Source organism: Diadema antillarum, unplaced genomic scaffold, assembly GCF_040938485.1.
Source record: "Diadema antillarum isolate AM-2024a unplaced genomic scaffold, OU_Dant_1.0 seq00001184_RagTag, whole genome shotgun sequence".
NCBI lineage: Eukaryota > Metazoa > Echinodermata > Echinoidea > Diadematoida > Diadematidae > Diadema > Diadema antillarum.
Genome location: NW_027271984.1, coordinates 697,426 through 724,486, shown reverse-complemented (window position 1 = coordinate 724,486; position 27,061 = coordinate 697,426). Strand labels below are relative to the sequence as shown.

Sequence of the window (27,061 nt, the reverse complement as noted above, 5' to 3'; positions counted from 1 at the left end):
TGTCAGAAACACTACTAGTTCTGCTAGGGCAAAGAGGAGCCAAGTTTCATTTTGCCGAAAGATTTGAATCTTTTATTCGAAACGAGTTGAGTTGACGGTCTAAAGAAATGAAAGCTTCGTCATTTCCTACGAAACGCCCATTCTCTCTGAAACGTGTCAGTAGCATGGGGACACGATAGAGTGGGAAAGCTATCGGGCCAGGCTCGGATAAATTTGAGAATTTCCGTTATGAATTGTGTACAGCCTTATCACCGATCTCTGTGTCAGTACGCACACAGCCGAAGAACGTCGACTGAAGTCGAATGTTTCCAATCAGCGTAAGCGCCAATGCACACGTTTGCTGACCGGTGCTATTCTTGGTTTTTGAGCGTACCCCGGTGTCCAGCGAATGACTCCGGACATCCATGAATTTCCACGTTACCGGATCTTTCTTTAAACTGCGTCGCTACCCTTTCCAATATCGCAAAAATGAACGAAGTAAAACTGATGACAAGAAGTAATTAAGGGTGTCTGTAACGATGCAATATCCCTGACAGGTAATTGATACGCCCCTCCCAAACTAAAGCAAAGGGACGATGATTTTGAAGTGCTTCCACAGAATAATGTTCTCCCTCAAAAGGCAAATATATTTACATTTCGCTTCTTTCCTGCGACTAGCCCAATTTTAGATGTCAGTCTGCGTATGTAACAGTGTCTTGCTTGGAGTGCATATCCACACTATTCTAAAATTGGTTCCGATATTGTCGCTTAACAAGGAATATTGATTCCATGTTCCCGTAATATTTCTAAAGTTTTAACGTAAAAATTCACGTAAATATTTCTGTTACAATCACAAGTGCAGATTACATCGATTGTTGATGTCGTAGCTTCAGAAGTCTCTCCTGTCCATAGACATATACAAGTGTATAATCACAAACATATTCTCGCTCTCTCTCTTTATATTATATCATTTGATTACATAGAACACACACAAACACACACACACACACACACATATATATATATATATATATATATATATATATTCATAATACAAATATGTCTGACATATTGTCCTCATTTGAGAAATTGAAAAAGAAAAAGGAGAGAAATACTGCTTGGATGCTTTGAATTTCATTCCTGAAGTAAAATAATTAAACTCTCCACGGAAATGATGTTCAATACACGTAAATCAAAGAGCCATAGCAATAACCTGCCAATATGTGAATTATTATTTTAAAAAAACCACACACACACACACACACACAGATATAACAAATGATTGGCACATCAGAATATGATCAGAATATAGCAGGATGCAAAACAAGCGTTTCCAATATTACGTCATCAATGAGTAACTGAAATTATTATTTTTTGTTCTAAACACATTCAATTTCCTGTTAGAAATGCCAACATAACTGTTTTCGTACCTATAACGTGACGGGCTACGTCAATGCGTAGACTACAATTCCATTTGTTATTTTTTTGTACATACCATAATCTCAAACAACTGGTGACTGAGAGCATCACAAGTACCCAAATTTTGATTTAAAAGATTTTGCTCCTTACCACGCTAATCATATTTCGTTCTGCATCAAATTCGAACTGCTTTAATACCCCTATGAATTGTAATTTGGCATTTCGATATGTGAGATGAAGCATTTATGTGAAGATCAATTCCTAAATTTTCTCAATTTATGCTGCTTCAAATCAGTGGAGCCTTGTCATTGAAACACCTCTTACGGGTTTGTGGTCCCACTGACAAGTCAATGATGCATTACGGTTCATTTAATCACACGCTTTTTGTCACATATATGTGATCAACAAAATGTTTTACTGAATCGTAAACTTTGAACAAAAAGAAACCCCGAAAGATCAATGAAATCATCTGATTAAAAAAAAAGAAATTATATGGGCAATGGCTGCTGCACAGAGGGGTTCCTAGATTAAATATAGGATATTGGTTGTCATCATAGGTTGAAATGTAAAATGAGGCACGTGATTCATTTTTTAAAGCGAATATTTCGAAGCCGACTTCAGATGCGTGGGACTTAGACATTCCCATGAAAATGCTTGTTCCCCCAATGAAGAATCTTTTTGAACGCCTTTCGAAATGTACGATCCCTACAGCCATAGATCAGAGGGTTGACTGCCGAATTTATGCCCTGCGCAGTCATCATCGACTGAAAAATTGCAGAGTGCCAAACGGTGCTTACTTTGGATAGCTCCAGAGCGAATGCGACCCCGGAAGGGAGCCAGCAGACAACAAAGATGCAGACGATCAGCGATATCGTCTTTGCCGCCTTCAGACGATCAATCGGCTTCTCGCGACGATTGCGATTCTCATCGTATGCTTGGTTCCGAGTCGTGTTGGTACGAGATTGTCTCGTTGCTATCTGCAAAATGCGAACGTTGAGGACGATGAGAACAGCAAAAGTGCAAACGTAGACGCCACAGAGTACCGAATTGAAGGCTACCAATGAGCTGTCCACGAAGTTGCCTCCAAAGCATTTAATGGTTGGCAGTTTTTTGTCTACTAACACTAGAAGCAAGGACCGGACAATCTGCATGGAACCCATGATCCATAAGGAAGTAATGATGACTTTGAGGCGACGATAAGTTACTATCGTAGAGTAGCGCAGTGGCAGTGTCACGGCGATGAAACGATCGACAGTCACGGCAATGATATGTAACAGAGACACAGTCATACCCACGGACATGGGGGTTGAGAATACGACGATATAAAGTGAATTACAAGGTAAGACGTCACCCGTGAGATTGAAGATGAGATACGGAAGAATACCAACACATCCTGTCATAAGATCGGCGAGTGCCAGACTGGAGATTATCAGATTTGTCGGAGTACGCAGCAGACGATATCTTACAACCGCCAATATTACCAACGCGTTTCCAACAAGCGTAAAAAATGACACCGGAATCATGTACGCTAAGATTATGATAACGTTTAGCCGAGAAAGGCCTTGACAGTCTTTCATGGGGCTTGTCATGTTTGCTTCCATCTTCTTCACATGGTCAGGCTAACGATGATGATAAAGAGTCTCATGAGTTGCGAAGTATAAGGTGCAGGGTCTGATCGGTTTCACCTCCCTGGTCTGATCGAAGTCATTGGACTCCACGATACTGTGACCTTTGCACCGCCCCCAGCAGTTCAGACATAACCACGCGGCACTTGGATAGTATTTGGGCGAGTATGACGTGATTGTCTTCATGGCGATGATTGCTTGAGTTCTACATTGATAATATGTCAGTAAGACAGATGTCCTGGAGCATCTCCTTGAACAAAAACAACAATAATTTGATAACTTTGTCTCCAGAGCTGTTTTGGTGAAGCAGCGGACAGGCAAGGCATGGCATTTCGACCAAGTTTATATGAAACATCCAAGACAAAGGTGGGCCAATAAAGATACTTTCGAGAGGCTCAATGAAAGTGGCCAAGGTAATAGAGATCTAAGTATTTACAAATTATTTCATCAACAGGCGATGAACCTTCAGGCAGCCCTGAAGAACAGTCCAGGCAGCTATAGATGTAATTCGGGCAGACAGATTCAGGCTATCATGTTGATGACATAGACCCCAATAACGTTTTACTCGCATCGCCCTGATCGTGCTTAATTTCTGAAAAGGATTCATTGTTTTTAGGGTTTTTTTTCAGCAAGCACCTTAAAATTCTCTCTTTTGATATCAGTCGATCGAGTTTTGTCCGGTGGGCTGTCACGTCCTGTATGTGTTAAAGGGATGCCTAAGATTATGATGCTTTAATGAGGTGCTGCGTCATCAAAGCAATGTTTTCTTTGCGGAATCCTAGTGGTATCATCGGTTACAAGGAATTCGACATAATCAATAATTCTTGCGGTCACTTTTTTTGTTGTGAGCGCTGGTGCCAGATGATACACACAGACACATACACGCACACATGTACAAAATACTAGAATATGTTCTTTGTTTCTTTTCATTCCTTATCAACGATTACTTCTGTGTGTTTTTTTAATACATTAGGCTGGGACAATCCAACACAACATGGAATATTACATAGCGCCATCTTGTGTTTTCTATTTTGTTTCTCACCGACCATGTGTAATTAAGTCTGTTCCACCGGACACGAAATTCGATAAGGGTTCCGTAAACTCACAAAATACGATGAAAATGTCAGTGACATAATGTTGGACGTAGGAGAGGGAATCTTGATATGGTTAGAAATTGGCCTTTTCTTCTTTTCTTCGCAAACAAAAAATTCCTGGCTGTCACTTATTCTGTTTCGTTTCTACCAGAACTTTGCTCGTGCACGGTATATGTGTAAAAATGATGTCAATCCAAACGATAGCTTAGGCCTACTTCCTATTTTGGATGAAAACACAAATTTGGATTAAAATTTGAATTCTTAGAAATATCTTTATTAAGAACGGGTTTGATTCTCCACTGAAGTTAGTTGTCATATTTTGTTCAATTCTGAAATCAATTTCATTACAGTGCAGGGCCGGCGGAGCGTTTTCAAAAGTGTGGGGGCCCACTTCCGGGTTTCATGAGCTAACAAGCGAAAAAAAAGAAGAAAAAGGTCCTCAGCTCATCTCTCCCCTTCCATTTCCGGGTTTCTTCAGCTGACAAGCAAAAAAAAAAGGTCCTCAGCTAAAAAACAACAACAACAACAAAAACAATAAGAAATAAACGTCTCCAGTGAAAAACATAACCTTATCGCGATCACACTTCAAAATCTCTATCTATTTCTATTAAGTGCCATTTACGTACTTCCGGGTTAAAAAAAAAAGTGTGGGCCCAAAGTGATGACACCTTATGTATTCCTTTGTATGGTGCACAAAAAGTGTGGGGGCCCGAGCCCCCACGGCCCCACGGCTCCGCCGGCCATGCAGTGTCACCTTTGTTATCTGTAATGCATTTAGAAATTATGAAATTATGTGCAGTAGTGTAGCGCCAGATCCCTACTGGTCAACACTGGTCAGTAACCAGCATTTTAAGACTAAGAAATGCTTTAGTAAACACATCACATTACTGCCCTAAATGTGTTTACGTTGTGTAGAGTAATGAAATCACTACAGAGCATATTCGTTGAAGTGCCAGGTAATTTTGATAAGTAGTCATTGGTTTGATAGCGCATAGTCATCCCACCCCCCAAAAAAGAAAAAAAAACTGCACTAATTTATGCTGAAAATTCAGCAAAACAAGATAGAAGTTCGCGGAAAGTCGACAATTGTCGCAGACAAGCACGACATAGGTTGTAGGCCTATATTACCCACCAGAAATTCTGAAATCTCAATAGACGTACAAAATACTACCAGGTAATGCATTGTATTGACGAACACCATGCAGCGGAAAAAACAACAACAACATGAACAAAACAAACAAAACAAAACAAAACAAAATCTTCAAGACAGTGATCCATGGTATGCTTGTGCCAACCTTGATACGCCAATAGTCAGATAATGGCTTCTTTCATGATCTGCGAAAGTTGTAGAAGTCTTTCTTCTGTCACCAATGAAATCAAAAGACGAGGAAATGTCGGAATGACAATAATGTGTCGTTTATAACGCAAGACAAAAGCTTTCTTTGTCTTGTCATGTTTTTTTTTTCGAAATATAATCCTGTTTACGCCCTGGAAAGATCGAGAGAGGGAGAGAAAGAAAGATTAAGACTGACAGAGAAATACATAGCGAGAAATACATGACAAGAAGTAATAAATAACACTCGGTGTGAAGTATGTCAAAGTCTCCATTCTTTGTGAATTCATCGTAAAATCTAGGTGCGATAATCACGTATCGTTCCCTTTGATGCAGCATGAAGCTTGTAAACGTGATCGGCTGATCACGCGTTCCTTGTCACAAGTCTCGTTCTACCCCCCTCTCCCCACTCCATTTTGACAAGCATTTTTAAAGAGAGAAAGAGGGGGCCGAAGGGGAAGGGATCGGAGGGTGGGGGAATGATCTCTGAATGTTTGGAACATTAAGGATATTGTGCCGCAATAAATATCTATCATTAATGACATTGTGAACATAGTAAATGACATACTGGCATAAAAAGGTCAGATTTTCGAGGGCACGCTAGCACAAACAAATTGGCTTTCAGCTGATTTTTATCACTGCTTCGTATTATGTATTCTTGTCAAGCAGGTGTACACTTCTCATCTCTCTCCTCTATACTCTGTGATCCATCGATGTACAGGAGAAGAATCGCCCAAAACCTTGAATTATTACAATCCGATACAGCTTATATTCTAATATGTAAGGTAAAGCAACCTGTTATCCGGTTAAATAAATAAAATACACACACAAGAGATAAATGTGAAAATAAACGTCTGAATTGTGGGTATTTTTGTTGTGACCCTTGTAAGTTTCGCGTGAACTATAATTATGGCCATGTGAGGAACATCATCATAGTCCTACCCCCCTTCGAAAAGTGAAGAGACAAAGTGCAAATGAGATGATTACGTTGTTTTCCCGGCAGAAGGGCCCTAGCAAGTTTACATCGTAAAAGCCTAAAAGACCCCTTTGCCGGGCAGTTAAAAACGCACACAATCGTAAATTCATCGGATTAGACATGACTCGATTACTGTAGGACATGTCAAGTATATGAAATGACTGGGATGGCATGTAGAGACGCTATACCCCCTCGAGGACATTCCATGTATACACATGTTCTCCAGTATTGTGCTCTTCCAATTCTTTGTTGGCAACACATGCTTTCACGTTCAAGAATGTCGCACGTGATTCGGTTTGTCGATGGCATCACACACAATGGCAACAGAGCCCCTCAGGGGTACTATCGAGAGCGTCAAGGGAATCGAGTCTTCTATATTACACGTTACGTATCAGTAGCGATTGTGCTAAACATGTTTACAGATATCGCGGACTTGGATTTGGCCTTGATTTAACCCTGTCATTTCAAAATACGTCAAAAATACTGATGAGACTTCATAATAAGATCATGGCAGATCATTCAGTCTACACACAATAATTATACCTTTGAAGAACGTACCCACAGAACTCTATAACTCGATGTAGAGTTCTGTGGACATACCTCTTCGGCTCCGAACTATAATGACCGTCAACAAAGGATGGCGCTCTATAAGTAATTTTGATTTTGCGTCAGGGAAATAAGCCAGTTCGTAGTTCCACTTTGCGCATGAGCAGAAACAAGGTCATTCGGACCAACAGGCATAATGGTTTTTGAATTCACCGGGATAAGCATCTGTAATGTAATGATTATTCATGAGATACTTATAAATGCTGCTTGCCAGCACATCCACCTGACAGCAAAAGTGGATATTTGACAATATCAATAGAAAGAGATTGTCAATACATTCAATGCAAAATAATGAAATGGATGCTTTCCCAAGGGTAAATTGACGGATCGTTCTGCTCATCTGGTCTACGCAACTCTATTCTTTGTTTGAACAGGATTGTGAATCCCATAAATTGTTATGTAAAGCTTATGCATTATGTCGCTCTAAAACGAGTGAAGTGCCCCTAACCGACTGAGAAAAGGAAAGGTCATTCGTACCAATGCGCCCATGAGCTAACTCCGAACTAGCTTATTGTCCATCGCAATGTCCATTGACCACCATGATATGTGGTCAAACAAGGGGAAAGACTTAAACTTGGTCCTTAGTCCTGCTCAATGTCTATCCTTGACTGAGGTCACCGTCATGGCATTCATGTTGCTATACGCGTCGCGGCTATATTCGCTTTTGACAAGATATCAATTATTACAATATTATGTGTATACTCGAAAAGATATCTTCGAATTTTGAAGTCCGTTGTTGGAAAAGAAGAGGTGGACAGTTTCTCGTAATGATCCAAATCTTGATCCACGATTTTCAAGGGATGTCCAAACAGTTTGTGGCCTTGACTGAGATTCGCCCTCTCAGAGTGGTTGTAGTTCAGAGAAATGTCGTTCTGTGGATTGGACAGAAATGAAAGAAGAAGTCAGCAATAGAATTGACGAACAAACACACACACAAGACATTTAGAATTATCATTTTTTCTAATATTTAGAATGGGTGTTAACAAAAAACGTTCTCTTAAATAATAGTTATCATAGCATAGTCATGACAACATCAGTAAACACTGTACTTATGTTTGAATGGCTGCTGTTCTACTGATAAAAGATAAAAAAATAGAGTTATTCATGCTTGTGACCATGATAGCCAACAAAATCACCTATCAACCAATGGTTTGAAAGTACCAAAATTGCTCTGTAACATACAACAATCTGCTTTATATAGTGTAAATAAGTTTTTGCTGTTAGTTGCCAGCTGCCTATTACACTTATCTCTCTCTTCTTTTTTTTTAATCACAAAATACGAATAGTGTCCTATCCGGCTCTTGTACCGTAGATTGTGCTTATGAAACACTAAAACTGTATAAATAAGTTATTTGGACCTAGAGTTCCGATGGGTCATGACTGAAATACATGCAAAAGGACGATGAAGAATAGGTCTCGGTTCTCATTCTCGAAAGGAAAGTAAATCCAAGTGATGCAGATATCACTGTATCACAGAGATTGAAGCAACGTAGCAATTGTGTGGTGGAAGTAACTAATTTATCTCATCGAAACAAAAGGGACATTTCAAGAATATCTTGGATTATGCTTTTGTTCAAGGGAAGATACTTTGTTCAAGGTAAGAAAACTAGTTGAAAAGTTTGGGATGTGTTCTAGCCCCAAATTATGATTGAAATCTTTGGAGTTCCAGAAGGACTTATAGTCGTTTTTAGAAAAGTGCGCACTCTTTTCATCTATTTCTAATATTTTACGATGGATCAGATGAAATACATCGATATGATTCTATGTTACATATACATATAATTTTATGAGGAACTTTTCATGTTACAAGTTGCTTCCAATTAAACTTGCGATCTGTAGTTCTGAATTCGTAGTCACTGACTATTGAATTATTATTTCACGCGTTTTGTAAGGAACTCGTGATACTCTGACTAGTTGAACAGTTTGGGATGTTTTTCTGGAATCAAACTATGATCGAAATCTTCACAGTTTCAGAGAGACTTAAGCTACCTACAAGAGTTGCTTGCAATAAAACTTGCGATCTGTAAGCCTGAAATCGTTGTCACTGCTTTAAAGATTGTATTTTATATGTTTTGTGAAGAACTCGTGCTTTATTGTGATAGACAATGCTAGAAGTTACCTGTAAATCATTCCCCTCTCCCTACCCCCTCCTTGAATGTAGACGAGTAAAGAAAATTATGCTGATATGTCTGCCTCGTTGATAATGACGGAACAAGGTATACTCGTATCACGTCAAAGGTCGTTGATAAAATGTCCATAATTATTCTTCGAACACGTCAATGTAAGCGCGCGCATTCCACCCAAATGCACTTGTAGGGTTTGGCGATGACGCCAGGGCGTTCATTTATACACACCTATTCAATACGACTGGTCAACAATTCTCTGTGAGAGGGCCGAACAGGTTGGCTTCCAATTATTGAACCTTGATGCATCGTTTTTAAAACCATCACCCTGTTCTCGACAAAACCCAGCGGCGTTGTGTAAAGTCATTACGTCCCATGCATTTACGTAATCTGATCTGCGATGACATACAGTAACATTCTCTATACGCCCTAAACACATAGAGTGAAAGAATACTCAGTTAAATTGGGAATGAGTTGTCCCCCACTATTCCGAAGCCTTGGAAAGGCTGACAGAGTAGAAATCTGACAATTTTCCGTGTTCACAGTTGAAAATCATTCCCCACAAAATGTGTTGAAGAATACACGACCTTTTGATCCTGCAAGTGTTGTGACTTTGTTTGACTACTTTTGTTCTTACAAATCTGGTACTCGATTGGTGAATTATCAAGACTGCCTTTTAAAATGATTTCCAACAAATCTTGCTCATCAGATAATTTTGTTCAAAATGCAAATAAAATCTATATAGATCATACAAGTGTTGGGCGCTGAAGAGAACCTTCAAAATGATATAATGGCTTTGTATAGTAAAGACCATCACAGATCTAGAGAATTATAATAGCTCGACTGCCCAGGGCTCATTCATCGCTGGAACTGGTACGTCATGAACGAGGGGGTATTCACCTCGCCCACGCTTGGGACAACATTACCACCATACAAAGGCGGTAATCGTTCATTGTCCTTTCCGCTGAAAAGATCAGTCCACTGGCCCTTCTGAGAAGACTTCAAAGAGCGAGGAAATCCAGTAACCTGTCCATTCGCCGTCACAATAAGTCATTGGCCGTATAAAGAAAGGACAACGTCTAATAAGCATGGTACAGATGAACAGGAGTTATCCACTGAATTCAATAGTTGATCATCGCGGTATACAACGCCGTTTGGTAGAAGCGTTGTGTCCGCTCTTTACCCATGGTCAACATTATACTGGACACAGAGACAGACAACCTGAACACACAGATTGTGAGTTGGCACTACTTTGTACTACATGTGTATAGTCTAGTACCTCCTTGAGTAGCGACTTAAGGGCATTATTTACAATTTGCAGATGAAAGAAAAGCCTGGCTTTAGTGCTTCAAATAGTTCTAAAATGTCAGTTAGAGATAGAAACAACCAATGTAAGAATTTGAATCAGTATAATCAATGTTAAGTACTGTCAAATACACAAAATGTGAATAATAGTTGCAATAAACAGGTTTCTTGACGAAACCGTTTACAGTTATGGTGTAGTCGGAACAATAGTGATAGCTCCTTATATTTTAGGCTTTATTACGAAATTTATGTATGGTAGGATGTTTTGTGATACAACTGACCAACACATATGTATCAAATGTGATATCTTGAACATGTTTTAATCACTGCTCACAATGGTAAACAGTACCGTTAACTGAACCTGTAGGTCATTATATTGATTGGAACACGTCGTCGACCGGCCCAACGTATAGTAACAAACTACTGTAACATGTCTCACTTGCAGTGCGCTGGCCTTGTCACAAAAAGATTTATCCTTTTTGTAAGTGCAAGGTGTATAGATGTTATCAAATATCTTGGTTTCTCCATTAGTGACTTGAAGGCTGCTAGATATTCAATGTGTAAGGAACGTTTCTGTTACACTTTAATTTCTACTCACCCCAGTTGGAGAGGCTATCAGATCTATACGATTTAGAACTCAATGTGCTTGTGACATAATGGATGTCCGTTATAAAGAGGGTGTTACAAATTGCCAAATAGGGTTGAAATCTGAACATTATTAGCAGCCCACCATGTATTATTGCAACGAAAATAAGACAGTGTCTAAAGGCCACCGCACACTACACGATCAGACTGGTTTTAAAGTCTTGAGCCAAGCTGGGTCCTTAAGACCAGTCGTACGACCGGACACCGCACACTATACGACCCGACTGTAAAGCGCGCGCAGTGCGTACTGCGTGCGCTTGCATTTTACTGCATTGTGAATGGCTGAAAGCCTACGACCAGTCGTAGAAATTCAACATGTCAAATCTCTACGACTGGCGCTAAGACCCAGTCGTACGACTAGAAAATGGCAAGACTGTGACGTCACACTTCTAGTCTTAAGGTCTTAAGACCGGTGAATCGGGGCAAAATCGTGTAGTGTGCGGCGGGCTTTAGAGTTGGTATTCCTACTACATTTGTCATCCTCACCTGTGTATGTGTAAGTCGACGTCATCACACTGTTCTAATCGTTATAAACGTAATACTAGGCACCGATATCTGTTTTTTTTAATCAGACGGAGCATTGAGATCTTTCCTTGGTTATGTTTGTCTAATTCTAATGAAAATCCTATTCCCGCAGTTTTTCATGTTTTGGTTTGTCTAATTATCTCTGTCAAGAGTGGAGGGAAGGAAGTGTATTATTAACTTCAAGCGAGTGGTTATATCGAAAAAACGAGAAATAAATGAAACAGGTTGACACTTAAGCATGAATTATCATCAATACGATGGTCCATACTTCAAGGCATATCAGTAACGTTTACCCTATGACGCTTTAATGAGTACAAACTTGATCTAAGTAGACACATACTCTCTCTTAGTTTATGTGGAATATTACTACACTCAAACATCTATCATATGGACATACAAAGCTGATAGACTGCCGGTCTTGAATAGACAAGTGATATTATCACAATGTCCCTTTTGGATATTTCAAATCGGTTGAGTAATAATTGCTTCCAACATCATCGTTCTGCGGCGGTATAATTTTCGTAGAGAATTCCGCCCTGAACTTTGAATTGAAAAGATGAACCCTGTTCTAAATAGTAGAATGGAAACTTTGAGCTGTACGTAGTTTATTTGGCATAGAAAAATTAACAAATTTGAATGATAATGGCAGGAGAACAATAATGGAGTAGAACATTTTATTCCATGTAATTACCTCATGGACTCCAAATAACGAATGATATTCTGTTGGATATCATTTTATTTGATTCACCTCCTTCTTTGAATCCTATGCCTTTTGTGTATTTGAACATCCGCATAGACCTACAAAAGTAACAGATAAACTGTTCGGTTTGAAGGGCACATTTCACAAGTCAGTCAAGCAGACTTTACGCGGAAATCACCTACAACAAAAGATGCATGTAATGCGTGTAGCACGTTTCGCTGTGACTATCAAATCTTCATGATAAATACTGAAGAGTGATAGAGTACAACATTTTATTGTGTAATTTCCTCGTAACCTCCAAATAACGAACGATATTCTATTGGATATCATTCTAGTTTGTTCACCTACTTCTTTCATGTCTTTGAATCCTATGTCTTTTTGTGTAGTTGAGCATCCGCATATTTCTACAAAAAATAACTTATAACTGTTCGATTTGAAGGACATATTTCACAATTCAATCAAGCAGACTTTACGCAGAAAAGACCAACAACGAAAAATTAATCTTTCACGTTTCGATATGATTAACAAATATAATGATAGAATAGAACAATTAATGTAATTTCCTCGTTACCTCCAAGTAGCGAACTATTATTCTACTGCATATCAGTCCATCTGATGCACCCGCTTCTTTGAATCCTATAGCCTTTTATATAGTTGAACATCCGCATAGGCCTATAAAAATAAATGATAATTGTTAGATTTGAAAGGCACATTTCACAAGTCAACCCAGAGACTTTACCCAGAAAAGACCAACAACGAAAGGTACATGGGTTATTGTACAGGAATATCACGTTTCGCTGTGATTTAAGGCATTATTTACATTTGCAGATGAAACAAAAACCAAGCTTTAGTTCTTCAAAATACTTCTAAAATGTGAGTTATATTATAGGGATAGAAACAACCCATGTAAAGATGTTGATTACAGCTGTATATACGAAAATGTGAACAATAGTTATGATAGAATTGTTTCTAGAATAAACAGTCTACAGTTGTGGTTTATTGAGAAAAATTGATGATATCTCCTTATATCTTAAGCTTTATTGCGAAATCTTCATACGGTATTATGCTTAGTGGTACAACTGACCTGCACATACGCATCAAAATAATGTGATAACACGAACATTTTTAAATCACTGCTCCGAGTGGTACTATACCATTAACAAATCTGAATGATAACAACTGGAGAATGATAAAGAAGAACATTAATTCTCTTATTCTGTAATTTCCTCGTGCACTCTAAATGACGAATAATATTCTATTGGATATCATTCTGTTTGATGTACCCGCCTCTTTGAATTCTATGTCTTTTATGTAGTTAGCACCCGCATATAGGCCTACAAAAATAACTTATTTACTGTTTGATTTGAAGGACACATTTCACAAGTCAGTCGAGCAGACTTTTCGCAGAAAAGACCAACAACGAAAAACACATCATGTTTCGCTGTTATTACTAATCTGAATGACAATGAAAAGAGAATATCTGTTAGAAAAGATTCTGTAATTTCCTCTTGACCTTCAAATGATGAACAATATTCTATTGGATATCGGTCTATTTGATTTACTTGCCTCTTTGAATCCTATGTCTTGTATAATAGTAGAACATCCGCGTAGGCCTATAAAAATAACTAGTAGGCCTAACTGTTAGGTTTAAAGGACAGATTCCACCAGTTAGTTAAACAGAGTTTACGAAATTTAGACCAACAACCACAGATGCATGTATCACATTTCGCTGTGATTAACAAATCTGAATGATAATGACTGGACAATGATAGAGTATAATATTTGTTTGTGAAACTTATTTGTTTATTGAATAGTCTCATGCGTGAGCTCATGCGTGAGCATTTTTGTGTATACCTGGTAATAGTTGTTACGCAATTAAGTTTGAACATTCTGAAACTATACCTTCTTCCTTTCTTCTTCTCTATTTTCTCAGCGATTAGAGACATTTTAATGTAATAAGCGCTCTATAAATATTGTGAATTATTATCATCATTGTGACATTCTGTTTGATATCATTTTCTTTGATTCGCCTGCTTCTTCGAACCCTATATGCCTTTTATATACGTAAACATCCTACATAAATAACTAATAACTCTTAGATTTGTAGGGCACATAGTCTCACAAGTCAGTCGTTTTATATAAGCAGACTTTACGCAGAAAAGACCATCAACGAAGGGTACATCATACATGTATCACGTTTCGCTGTGATTAACAAAATCTATATGATCATGACGGGAGAATGATAGAGTAGAACATTAAAGGACAAGTTCACCTTCATAGACATGTGGGTTGAGTGAATGCAGCAATATTAGTAGAGCACATCATTGAGAGTTTGAGGAAAATCCGACAATCCGTTCAAAAGTTATGAATTTTTGAAGTTTCTGCTCACTCAAGGCTGGATGAGAAGACTACTATAGCTTGTGATGTCACATGAGTACAACCATATAAAGAAAGAATAAAGAAAATTCAACATATTCTCACTTTTCTCGCATAACAAAAGAACACTTGACTTCTCTCTTTCAGAAGGTAGGGGGAATAATATTACCCTTAACATAATGTCAGTAACAAGTCGAAGAAAAGTTCACTTAATTCAAAAAGTAAAGTTTTGTGAAATTCTCTTTTTATTTTCTTTATATGGTTGTACGCATATGACATCATACACTCTGAGTAGTCTTCTCATCCAGCAGTGACTACGCAGATACTTTAAAAATTCATAACTTTTGAACGGATTGTCTGATTTTCCTCAAACTTTCACTGATGTGTTCTACTAATATTGCTGCATTCACTCAATCCACATGTATATGAAGGTGAACTTGTCCTTTAACATCCTCGTGACCTCGAAATGACGAACCATATTCTATTGGAAATCATTCTACTTTGATTCACTTGCTTCTTTGAATCCTATGTCTTTTGTATGGTTGAACATCCACATAGGCCTAAAAAAATAACTAATAACTGTTAGATTTGAAGGGCACATTAAGTCCGTCAAGTAGACTAAAATACGCAGAAAAGACCAACGACGAAAAAAATATACACGTATCATGTTTCGCTGTTATTAACTATATAATCTGAATGAAAATGAAAAGATAATATCTGATAGAGTAGAACATTTTATTCTGTAATTTCATCTTGACCTCCAAATGATGAACAATAGTCTATTGGATATCAGTCTATTTAATTCATTTGCTTCTTTGAATCCTATGTCTTTAATTGTATAATAGTTGAACATCCGCGTAGGTTTACAAAAATAACTTATAACTGTATGATTTGAAGTCAGTCAAGCAGAGTTTACGCAGAAAAGACCAAAAGAAAAATACATGTTCTATTTTTTCTTTGGATTTTGGGTTCAAAGAATGGGATAGAAGCTACTGTGGAGCTAGACAGAGAAGTCCCTTCCACCTTAAAAAAAAAGATAAACATCTTGCACAGGCTATATGTGTACAACACAAAGTAAGAAGTTATTTCATAAAGCCAAACCAAAACTTAAAGGGACTGTACAGTACTGGTTGAGGTGGGATGCATGTTTCGAACATTCCTAAAGTGAGATAATGAAAAACCTCTTATGAAATATGAAAGAGCATGTAATTTCAAGAAGAATTCAATGTTTATTTGATGAAAATTGATTTTCAAATGGCTGAGATATCCCCCAAAAAAGTGATAATAATAAAAGGCGACAGGCCACGCCTTTTATTATGATAAAAGGCGTGGCCTGTGGATCAAAGAGATCCTATAGGATCTCTTTGCTTCACCTTGTTTTTGGATATCTCAGCCATTTCAAAACCGATTTTCATCAAATAAACTTTTGATCCCCCAAACATGTTGGAATTGTATGCTCTTTGACATCTCACAGGGTGGTTTCTGAATATCTCGCAAAACGTTAAAAGCTAAATCCTCACCTCAACCAGAACTGTACACACCTTTTAAACAACAAATAGAAATTCCGATGTGTGCTCTCATGTAACTGCAATGTATATAGCAACCAGCCACCGTGGATCAGACAGGACCTGTATAGACATTTTTTTTTTTCGAAACACTGTTTTGTTGTGAGCAGCAAAGCTATAGCTGCTGCAGCCAGAAAGTGTTTGAAACTGAAAGGCGGAAATCGACAATTCCGAAAAGAAAATCCGGTGTTGTCACAGAGCCCTATATAGGCATTAGAGTTTTGACAACCGTTTAGTCCACAGTCAGTCCAGAGCCGTGTCAAAGTGTAGCGTGACCTGGTGGTACATAAATTTATGACATACAAGCAACGCGAGAAGACTATACAAATCTCCACACTAAATACATGCACAACAATTCAGAGTGCCTACAGCATCCAGAGCTTGCCAGGTCTTGCTCCCTCGATTTCCTGTGAGTTATACTTTCACCATCCCACTGACTGTTTTTATTCACTCTTCCTATTCTTCTTCCTTTTTTTTTTTTTTTGGTGTAATGTCACACGCTTCTTTTATTTGATTGCAAGCCTTTTCTTTCATCCTTTGTGCTTTTACCTTTACGCTTCCCTCATTTATTGAAGCCATGCCTTTGTCGTTTCTCGTCTTTATCATTCCTCTCCAATCTGAAGCAAAAAGTCTCCTTAGACGATGAAATAATGCGCATTGCGTAATAAGTCCTCTCGGTCTCTATTCGGTTCATGTTAGCTCTTCATCTGAACTCTTCCGGAGTCCGTCTGCGTGAATACTATTTGGTTGTTGTTGTTGTTGATGTCGTCATCGTCGTTTTTGTATTTATTGTTGTTGTTGTTGGAAAACACGTGAATATCGCAATCACAGGAGCGTCCCGTGTCAAACCTGATAATGCTTGCAAATCACTGTTGAAATTCGCAGCCCTGGTCGTTCCTATCAATATATCAGGGAGGCCTCTTCATATCTTTCACCTTCAATTCTACTGTATGACCCACCCATTAAGATTTTGATCTTGACCTGAAGCTGTTCCCCATTCACCCCTTCCCCACCTACAAGAACTTACCTTTGTTTTCTTTATTTGACTTCCTAAAAATAATTCGTCAAGTCAGCCACACAAACCAACTATTGCAATTGCATTCTTAGAATATTAATTCACAACACAATGGGTAGGAATATCTTTTTACACACACAAAAAAACACACAATACAGTAAACACTGATCCCAGTCCCAGCCATAATGCACCACAAATTATCCCCACCCACCCACATCCTTGATAAATAAGAGGATTTTGATTTTGTATTATTTACCCGTGTGAGCCCTATAGGGCTCACACGGGTAAATAATTCCCCATAGAGACGTGTGTTAAAATTCAAATTTCAAAAAAAATTGTAAAATAGCTGGGAGAAATGAGGTGTTTCATCTTCACTAACCTGAATAAGTGAGATATTACCTTTCATCCATCAGATTTCCAGGGTGGGTTGTTCTGCTCTAATTCTGTCCAGGGGTCCGCAAAGCCAGACTACGAGTTCTTGTCACTCAAAAAATCACCTATTTTCCGTACACGTACCCGATGAAATATAGTCCCCTCAAATTCCATCAGAAAAGCTTTCATCTTCCAACCAAAATGCAGTTTGTAGAGGAATTCATACTCAATATCTACAGCTATTCAGTTTTTTGCCAAACTACATCATTGATTTTTTATTAATTTTTTTCTTCATTTATTTTGGTATCTTTGGTACGAATTTGTGAAGGGGTCTGGGACAGTCCATTTTATTTACAGGTGTGAGCCCTATAGTGGAGGTCATATTTCTTATTTGACTTTTAAACATCATAAATGTGTTTGTTATGATATTTGCCCCTACATCATATGAGAAATTACACTTTCAAGGATTATAAAGCTTCTCAAAGGGACACTTTTAGAAAATCATGCCCTTTAGGTTTTTTTTTTAAATAAATCTTGCAGTTTTGATCAGTTCTTCATAAGATGAATACATAGATCCAGGCAGTTATCCTTGATTGTGGGGGTGTCATCATCACCTTATAGCCTACAAAGTGCTTGATAAGACTTTGTTTTGTCAAACAGACTAACTTTACGTATTTTGAGCTGTTTCAGTGGTAGCCAAAACAAAGATATACATTAAAATAACACAGTCATTCAAAGTTGTGTGATACTGATGACTGACTGCTATGTACTAAGATCTAGTGACAAGAACGTAATATTAAGAAAAGAAATAGTAGCAAGGCAGAGTTGGGGGGGGGGGGGGAGTAGAGGAGAGAGAGAGAGGGGGGGTGTAGGGAGGGGAAGGGGAGGGAGGAAGAGATCTGACACAATACAAGATACACAATACAAGATTAACACAGTCATTCAAAGTTGTGTGATACTGATGACTGCCATTTACTAAGATCTAGTACCACAAGAACATAATATTAAGAAAAGAAATTGTAGCAAGATAGAGTGGGGGGGGGGGGGGTAGAGGAGAGAGGTAGAGGGAGGGGGGGGGGGGGGAGTAGGGAGGAGAAGGGGGAGGGAGGAAGAGAGATCTGCCACAATACAAGATCAACATAAACCAGCAGAGCTTGTATGGGATGAATACTTCCCATAGACTTGCATTTATTGCATGCATTCTCTATATAGCGTGCATTTTAATTTCGCAAAACTCGGCTCTCGCATAATTCGCGAAATTGAAATGCACGCGAACATTAGTCGTTTTACAGTATCACACAATAAGTCCATACAAGAGGTACTGTGTGTATCTAAATACATTTAGTGTCAACATAATTATTATATACAAACACAGGATATGGATACTACAGTACACAGTACACTCACATTAAACATGTTCTCCCATAATAAATAAGTTGTGCAGGGCAGCTGCCGGAGATTGGATCAAAAATAGATCCGTTTTCGGAGCTTCGTTTAAAAGGAGCTTGTGGATACAGACTCTCTAATCACACACACACGCACACACAAACACATAAACACACGTACAAGTAGACAAACACACATAATGCACACACCACACATAGACACACACACAAACACACACACAAACACACACACACACACTCGAACATTCCACAGAGGTTGGGCTTCGCATTCATCTTCAGTCTGGCGTTAAAGTGTTTGTCACCTACTCTTTGGGAAGCCTTTAACCCACCTTCCTCACTAGTTTCTGAGAATGAGGGTTAACGTATTAGAAAATTTCGTCAAATAGAGCAGTTTAGAATGATGACCTCCAGAAAAATTTATCTACAATATGTCATTCATTCATTAATATCAAAATAAGCACTCCTTCCATATGAGTATAGTTGAGAGTTATAGCCATTGTTGATTCCATGTTCTTAGAAAGAGAGAAAACCCGCAAAGATCTCCTAATGTATTATCACTGTTATGTCATAGTTGTTGCTGAAGCTTGTGATAGGTGTTAAATGTCCTCCGTCACATCGTCATGTGATTATGACTGATTGTTACGTAAGAGCGTGAAATGTCATAATCCGCGAATCATGCTCTATACAATACAACTCTGCATGGGCAATGCTGATAGCTTTAGGTTGAAGTCGCCTTCTGCGAGTTTTTGAGAATGGCTGAGATTTTGAATGTGAGTCTGTACATCAGTGGTTTATATATAAAGTTACTTTGTTTTGTATCCATCTACTTTCAGTAAGAAAGAAAGATGATACCGGGATGTCCCTACCATTACCTTCTTGTATTTTTCTCTCAAACTTTTACCAGCTTGACCTTTGTGAAAAGATCTGTGTGGTAGGCATAATGGTGAATACATGCTCTTTGAAACACAACATACTTTTCTTTCTCCTACATGATACACAAGGCGATATGATTACCCAAAATACACTCATTGATATAGTTTATTTCTTTATGTCGAACATGTAACATCCAGCATGTCTTTGATGCATTACAGTGTATACGTGTTTTCCTTTTCTTTAGAGTGAAAACTTTGTTAATCTAATGTACAAGGGTAGATAAAACAAAATGTAGGAAATCAAACAATAAGAGACTATGCTGTGGCGGGAAAGTGTCGACCAAATAGATTTTACAACATTAATTCATCAAATTATCTAGTGATGAAAGAAAAGAAACATAGGCAAACGCACGAAGCAAAGCCGTAAACATGGTATAAAGGCATCAAGGAATTAGGACGAAAGAAATTCATGCGCAATGTTATGACCCCCTTGTAATAAAGTCTTTTCTCCACTCAAATGAAGAAAAGAAAAGAAAATACGTTTTCTTCTAGGTTTTCTGTTATGCATAAATTTCTTTCGTTATAACTGCATGTTAGATGCACTACAGATTTTGATAAATTCAAATCTGTGTTAAAAACTCATCTTTTTGACAACTGTTGATTACATGTTTGAATAGAGAAAAATATGTGATAGATTTGGTTGTCATTAATTTTGTACACGCACGCGTAGAGACTTTCTTATGGTATTATGCATTTCTAAGAGCTGACTATTATTATGTATAATACTCACTGAGTGACTGACGGTGACAGGTTTATTTTACGTCTGTAGGCCTACCTGAATATAATAGTGATTAACTTTTCATTTAATGTACATGCATTTAAAGGACAAGTTCACCTTCATAGACATGTGGGTTGAGTGAATATAGCAATATTAGTAGAACACATCAGTGAGAGTTTGAGCAAAATCGGACAATCCGTTAAAAAGTTAGGAATTTTTGAAGTTTCTGCTCAGTTACGGCTGGATGAAAAGACTACTATAGCTTGTGATATCATATGAGTACAACGATATGAAGGAAAGAATAAAGAAAATTCAACATATTTCCATTTTTCTAGCATAACAAAAGAACACTCGACTTCTCTCTTTCAGAAGGCAGGGGGAATAATATTACCCTTAACATACGTCAGTAGCAAGTCGAAGAAATGTGCACTTTATTCAAAAAGTATAAAAAGTTTTTTGAAATTTTCTTTTTATTTTCCTTATATAGTTGCACGCATGTGACATCATGCACTGTAGTTGTCTTCTCTTCCAGCAGTCACTGCGCAGATACTTAAAATATTCTTAACTTTTGAACGGATTGTCCAATTTTCCTCAAACTTTCACTGATGTGTTCTACTAATATTGCTGCATTCTCTCAATCCTTATGTTTATGAAGGTGGACTTGTCCTTTAATTGGTATCATTTCATAAAAAAGTAAGTTTGATCTGTGGAAAAAAAATGCAGAAGTTAGAAATAGACAGTAAACGTTCTGTGCCTATATACAGAAGGTTCATCGTGTGTGTGTGCATCTTTTTATTACTATCTATCTGTGTTTGTGTGTGTGCGTGTGTGTATGAACGCATGCATGCATGCATATACAATCGTGATCAAAGAGCAGACGATAGCTGCTGTAGCGTTGGTCTAGTCGAGTTTTATACCTCTTGGGCCCCAGTCCTGTGTACTATTATGTATGAGTGCGCCATAATGATGGCTTCAACTCCATGTCATTGAGGTCAAAACAATCTCGTGAGTGTGAGTGTATGCGTGCGTGTGTGTGTGTGTGTGTGTGTGTGTGTGTGTGTGTGAGTGTGTGTGTGTGTGTGTGTATTATCGAAGTAATGACAATGATATGCAATAGATCACTTGTCATCTGCATTGGTGTCTTCATCAACTCGTTGGTGTTTACGCCATGGACCACCACAGCCGCGACGCACGTGCAGTACGGACCGTGTCACGTTTGAAAGCGGTAATCAAGGACTTAACTCAGTGTCTTAGGTTGTACAGGATGCCAGCGTAGGACATACCAGAGATTGCTAAATGGTATGTCTGTATCATCTTCAGACAGAAGCCGAGAGGGAGACTGACAGACGGACGGATGGACAGACGGGCAGACGGACAGACGGAACGGGAAGACAAACAGAACCACACTATAGATTCACCCACACACAAGCATCATAAGGACATCCACTTTTCACACTCGAAGAGATATAGATATTGCGAGATCTATCAATCAGTGTCCACGCACCAATGGCGTATGCATGTCAGCACTATATGAATGGAGAAGAAAAGAATGTCGAAAAATAAACTTCATGAAAACTTTCCGTCAAGGCGTACTCAGTGCGCTCAGGACGTTTATTAAGTCATAAATCTCTCCCAGCTGATATGGTTGACCTTTTAGACAAAAAGTCGTGAACATAATAGGTAAATGCATTAATGAGTCAATAGTGAACATATATTATGTATGTATGTATGTATCTCCATGCATGTATAGCATATGGATGGATATATATTTGTATATATACATATATATATATATATATATATATATATATATATGTGTGTGTGTGTGTGTGTGTGTGTGTGTGTCTGTGTGTGTGTGTGTGTGTGCATTTTGTTGTTGTTGAATAAATGATAATAAAAACAAAATAAGCGTGCGTGTATGTGTATGAATGATGTATTTAAGAGAGGTTTAAAAAGGCAGACAACATTTTGATACGGTACCCACGCCTTCCATTTTGCCGCCTTTCTGGTTAAGCCATGTTTATTCTCCTACCATTAATTCTAACTCATCCAGACGCCACGGGCCTAAAAACCCGCATTCAGAAGGCTCAAATAAGTCTGTATAGTGTCAACATAACAACAGACAAGAAATCAGTGGATCTATAGAACGCCATTTGTAACCTCGTGAATACCATGGGGAGAATGTGGGCTTTTATCGCGTTTTGTGTGGGTTCGTTCGCGCGCTCTATTGAGTTTTGAGTAGTGTGCGAGTGTACGACAAAATTCAGCTGAGCCTCTCTATTGATAAGCGCACTTATCTTCTTTTCCCCGAGACCAAAAGCCGGGCCAATCTTCGAGAGCGCACGGTACTGTGCAAACGCGCCTCGCTTTTGTGAGCACTCGGTGTGTACATCAGAGTGCTACCTAGCTCTTACAAGTATATGAAGTTTGTGTTCGGGTTTTCACCTAGCCTGTTATAGTGCCACATGCCAACTATCACACTTGCTGTTTGCAATTTTCAATTTTAGCAATCTGGAACTAGACGCGGCTTATGCCCCTGCATTAAGGAATTATAAGAGAAAAACGTTGGAACTTGTTGAAGATCTATTCGAAATCCAGACTCACGGGTAAGTCAGTGTTTCGTTTCTTGATAGAAAGATCAGTGTTGTTTGATATTTCTGGCATTACAGGTAATGCCTATTAACTGTGTGAACTTTGGTCTGTTTGACATTTGGTGCATATCATATCTGTTTGCGGTTGTTATAAGGCCTTAACACCATGATCTTCAGCATAGTTCATCATGTCCATTGGATTTGGTGTTCGTTTTTTTCACTAATCAGCACAAACGAATATGTTTATAAACAGGATGCATTCATAATTAAACAAATGCCTATTCCTGGCTCTTGATGGATAGAGAAGCAATATATATATATATATATATATATATATATATAGTAAACGAATCAGTAGAAAAAGAACGCCGTAAAAAATAATAATAAATCCTAGATCTTGAAGATCTTAAAAACGGAGCATAGCTCTCAAATACTGAAAGGCAAGGTCACACTCTTCATCAGTGCCCATGGTGTGACAAAAGATCTTAATCAAACCCGTTTCTGAAACAGACATGAAAACACGTCTGATCATGGGCAAAGAGTGGTCAAATAGAGCACAAACCTCAATAAACCCTGACCTGTTTTAAAATATATATATATATATATATATATATATATATATATATATATATATGTATATATATATATATATATATATATAAACGTAATGTATATACCTGCGTATTTTGCATTGTGTGCTTCTTGCTGTTCAGTGTTTCACATTAGTTAGCATGCATTAAACTATTACCATCATCTTACGTAATTGAATACACACTTAACTCAAGTCGAGAATACTGTTTGTCCAGTTTCATACTATGTGCTCTAGGCTTAATGTGAGCTGAGTGAAAAAATTATTATGAGTATCATATATTCCAGTCAGATATGTAAAAACTTCAGTCATAACACCCCTCTTGTGCCTGTGAGGAAGAGTTGAAGGGTTAAGCAATGAACAACAATGTGCATAATGGACATGATTAAGATTTGCCATGAATGTAGTTTGATTTAAAATCGTATATGTATATGCTTTCAAGTGTTGTGTGTGTGTGGGGGTGGGGGGGGGTGGGGGGGGGGGTAGGGATGGGGTTAGTTTAGACAGGACCAGGGGACACGATTCATGTCCTGTCTGGGTCTCTCACGAGGGCTAAAACAGGTCAGGGTTTATTGAGGTTTGTGCTCTATTTGACCACTCTTTCCCCCGGAAGTGGGATACTGCAGACGCTCGCTGGCTGCTGTGTTTTGAATCGCAAAGCGTTAAGGACTTGTGGTGTTCACAAAATTGATTAAAAAATTCAACAACTATACAAGACTAAAATAAATAAAACATATTGCTTTGACGTAAGGAATCGGTTACAAAGGGATTTATGATTTACAAATTTACATACAAATCTTTCTAAATCAAGCGCATATTGTTATTCAATAGCAAGTAATATGAGGTATCATGTAAAGCGAAAATAGGAGATATGTATGCAATCGAAAATTTTGACATGCCTCTACATGTATGTCTGAAAAGTACGTACTCATGTATAGTATTTTAAGGTAAAAATACAGTCAGGTAAAATATCAGTTGTTAATGTCGTGATTCACCATTTTGTAATAATTGCACATTGAATATGAAAATGAAAAACGAAACAAAATTATTGAATGTTTCAAAATCTGTTGAAAGCAATAGATTGTTACACATCGCTGTGTTTGAATATTTCTGTGGTTGTACTCAAAGTTTATTTACATGGTCAGAAGCACCGTATGGTAATGAAAACAGTGACAAAAAAAAAATAAAATGAAAACCCTCAATATTAATCATAATTATGTCATGGCACACAATGTAAGGAAATTCTTGATGAATGATTACAATGTAATCATAATTCTGGGCCCACTCCCATCTGTAGCAGTATTTATTTTTCAACAAGTCTGTGATGTAGCTGTTTCAGATTACCGATCTATAACTCAACGACTCTATCATTTACTGTGTCGCTTTTTGACTTGTAATACTGCTGATCACTTTTGGTGTTAATGAACATGATCACAGCCGCGAAGGATGTGAAAGGGGTAGGGGCAAGCAGGAAGACTCAGGAATGTTTGTAGTACATTGTATTACTTTGTAAAGATTCTACGTCGTGTGTGAATGTGTGTGTGTGTGTGTGTGTGTGTGTGTGTGTGATATTCATTCACAATTATATATAAGTATGTGTGCGTGTGAGTGAGCGGAATCCTTTTGAGATAATACAGAGTCTGTGCTTTGTGATGCTGTGTTGGTCGCACACAATGGCGTTAGAAGGATAATCCAACATTCACAGCATAATTTAGGAACAATAAATATTATTGCTCGGAATGCAGCTCTTAGTGAGGTATATACCAGTGGTGCATCTGTGATCTATGTAATGAGTAACGAGATTTTACGTACATGTCGTCTGTATGGACCGCAGGCGATATCTTTTGCTACCATGCACTATGCTGCTAGGGTATATCACAGACTTGTACGTGTAAACCTATTCGGTTCTAAAACACTGTAACTTATGTCGGCCATAACAGTTAGACTTTCAAAATAAGAGGAAAAGAGGATTCAACGGGTTATGTAATTTGTTGGTTATTCACTATAGATCTTAGCATATATCACCCATTGTTAGACGTACTGGACTCCCCCAGTTATGGCTGAAATAGATATCAACATTAAAAAGAAAAACACTCAGACGGAACATGTCTATATCTTTTGCTGATAGCAAATACCGCAAATACATTTCCTATAAGATAAGTAAATAAAGGCTTGCAAATGGGGTAACTTAGGGAAACAAGCAGAAAAAAAAAAACCAACGCAACATTTGCTACAATTGTCCTCATTTCTTTTGATGAGACATATATGCATCACTCTGACAATTTAGGGCCTACACAGTGATATGTTGACAATAGGTGTACGGTAAGATGTAACTCTGTCGAGGTATAGCTACAAACAATTTAAGAGAACACAAAAAATTGGGGAAAACAGGCATGATGCACTTACCGGAAAGTGAGGATAGTACACACTAAGTTTGCGAACACGAAACCAACAAAATGTCTGAGGAGCAGTTGGTACAAAACTTTTTCAGGCAAAGTTTTCTCCAACCTGTGACGGTGATAAACTATTACGGAGCTGTAGTCAGGTTTCCGTGAAATGCAACGAGAGCATTCATATTCATGCCTACAGATGAAGCAAAGATTTTCAAGGGTTTACAATATTACTTTTCCCAGAGTTGCATACACTGAAAATTGGACTTCAAGTTATAATGGAAGCCTTACATGGCAAACTTTCCCATTTCCACTAAACTTTATCCTTTTGTAGCAAATGGATTTGATATAAATATACAAAAACAGACTACAGTGCTACAGTTGACGTAAAATGAAACAGTTGATTATTTTGTTCATGGATCTACGCTATTTAGGATTCAAAGTAACAACAACCTCTTGGTATAAATGATTTTAGAGCCTTAGCCATTAATGTACGTATATGCAACACGCATTGCTAATCAGGATTATAAAATGGGTTCAAGAATGTAGCCAATAGGAAGCGCTGAAATGAGTCACGTGTGCTTCCTTTATCTAGTCCCATTGCACTGCGTGTTAAATCCTATTGCCGATCGTCTGTGCGCGCGGCGGCTCCTTTGAATTGCATGCATACGCGCTGTCAATCCTGTAAACAACTTCTAGTTCGGGCTGCCGGCCGGCCGGCCTTTCTTCCCTTGTGCATAACATGTGTGGCGTACAAGTGTACGTATACTATACGTA

General features: G+C 38.1%; 1 protein-coding gene across 1 annotated transcript; it reads right to left on the bottom strand.

The window, feature by feature from the left end:
* Positions 1-2,030: 2,030 nt before the first annotated feature.
* On the bottom strand, positions 2,031-2,987 carry LOC139744494 (adenosine receptor A2b-like). Its single transcript, XM_071654927.1, has one exon. It carries the CDS (start codon positions 2,985-2,987, stop codon positions 2,031-2,033), a length of 957 nt encoding a protein of 318 aa, XP_071511028.1.
* Positions 2,988-27,061: the final 24,074 nt, after the last annotated feature.

What these genes read in the sequence shown, in the direction of transcription:
- LOC139744494 (XM_071654927.1), bottom strand. Translation starts at nt 2,987, where the DNA reads ATGACAAGCCCCATGAAAGACTGTCAAGGCCTTTCTCGGCTAAACGTT.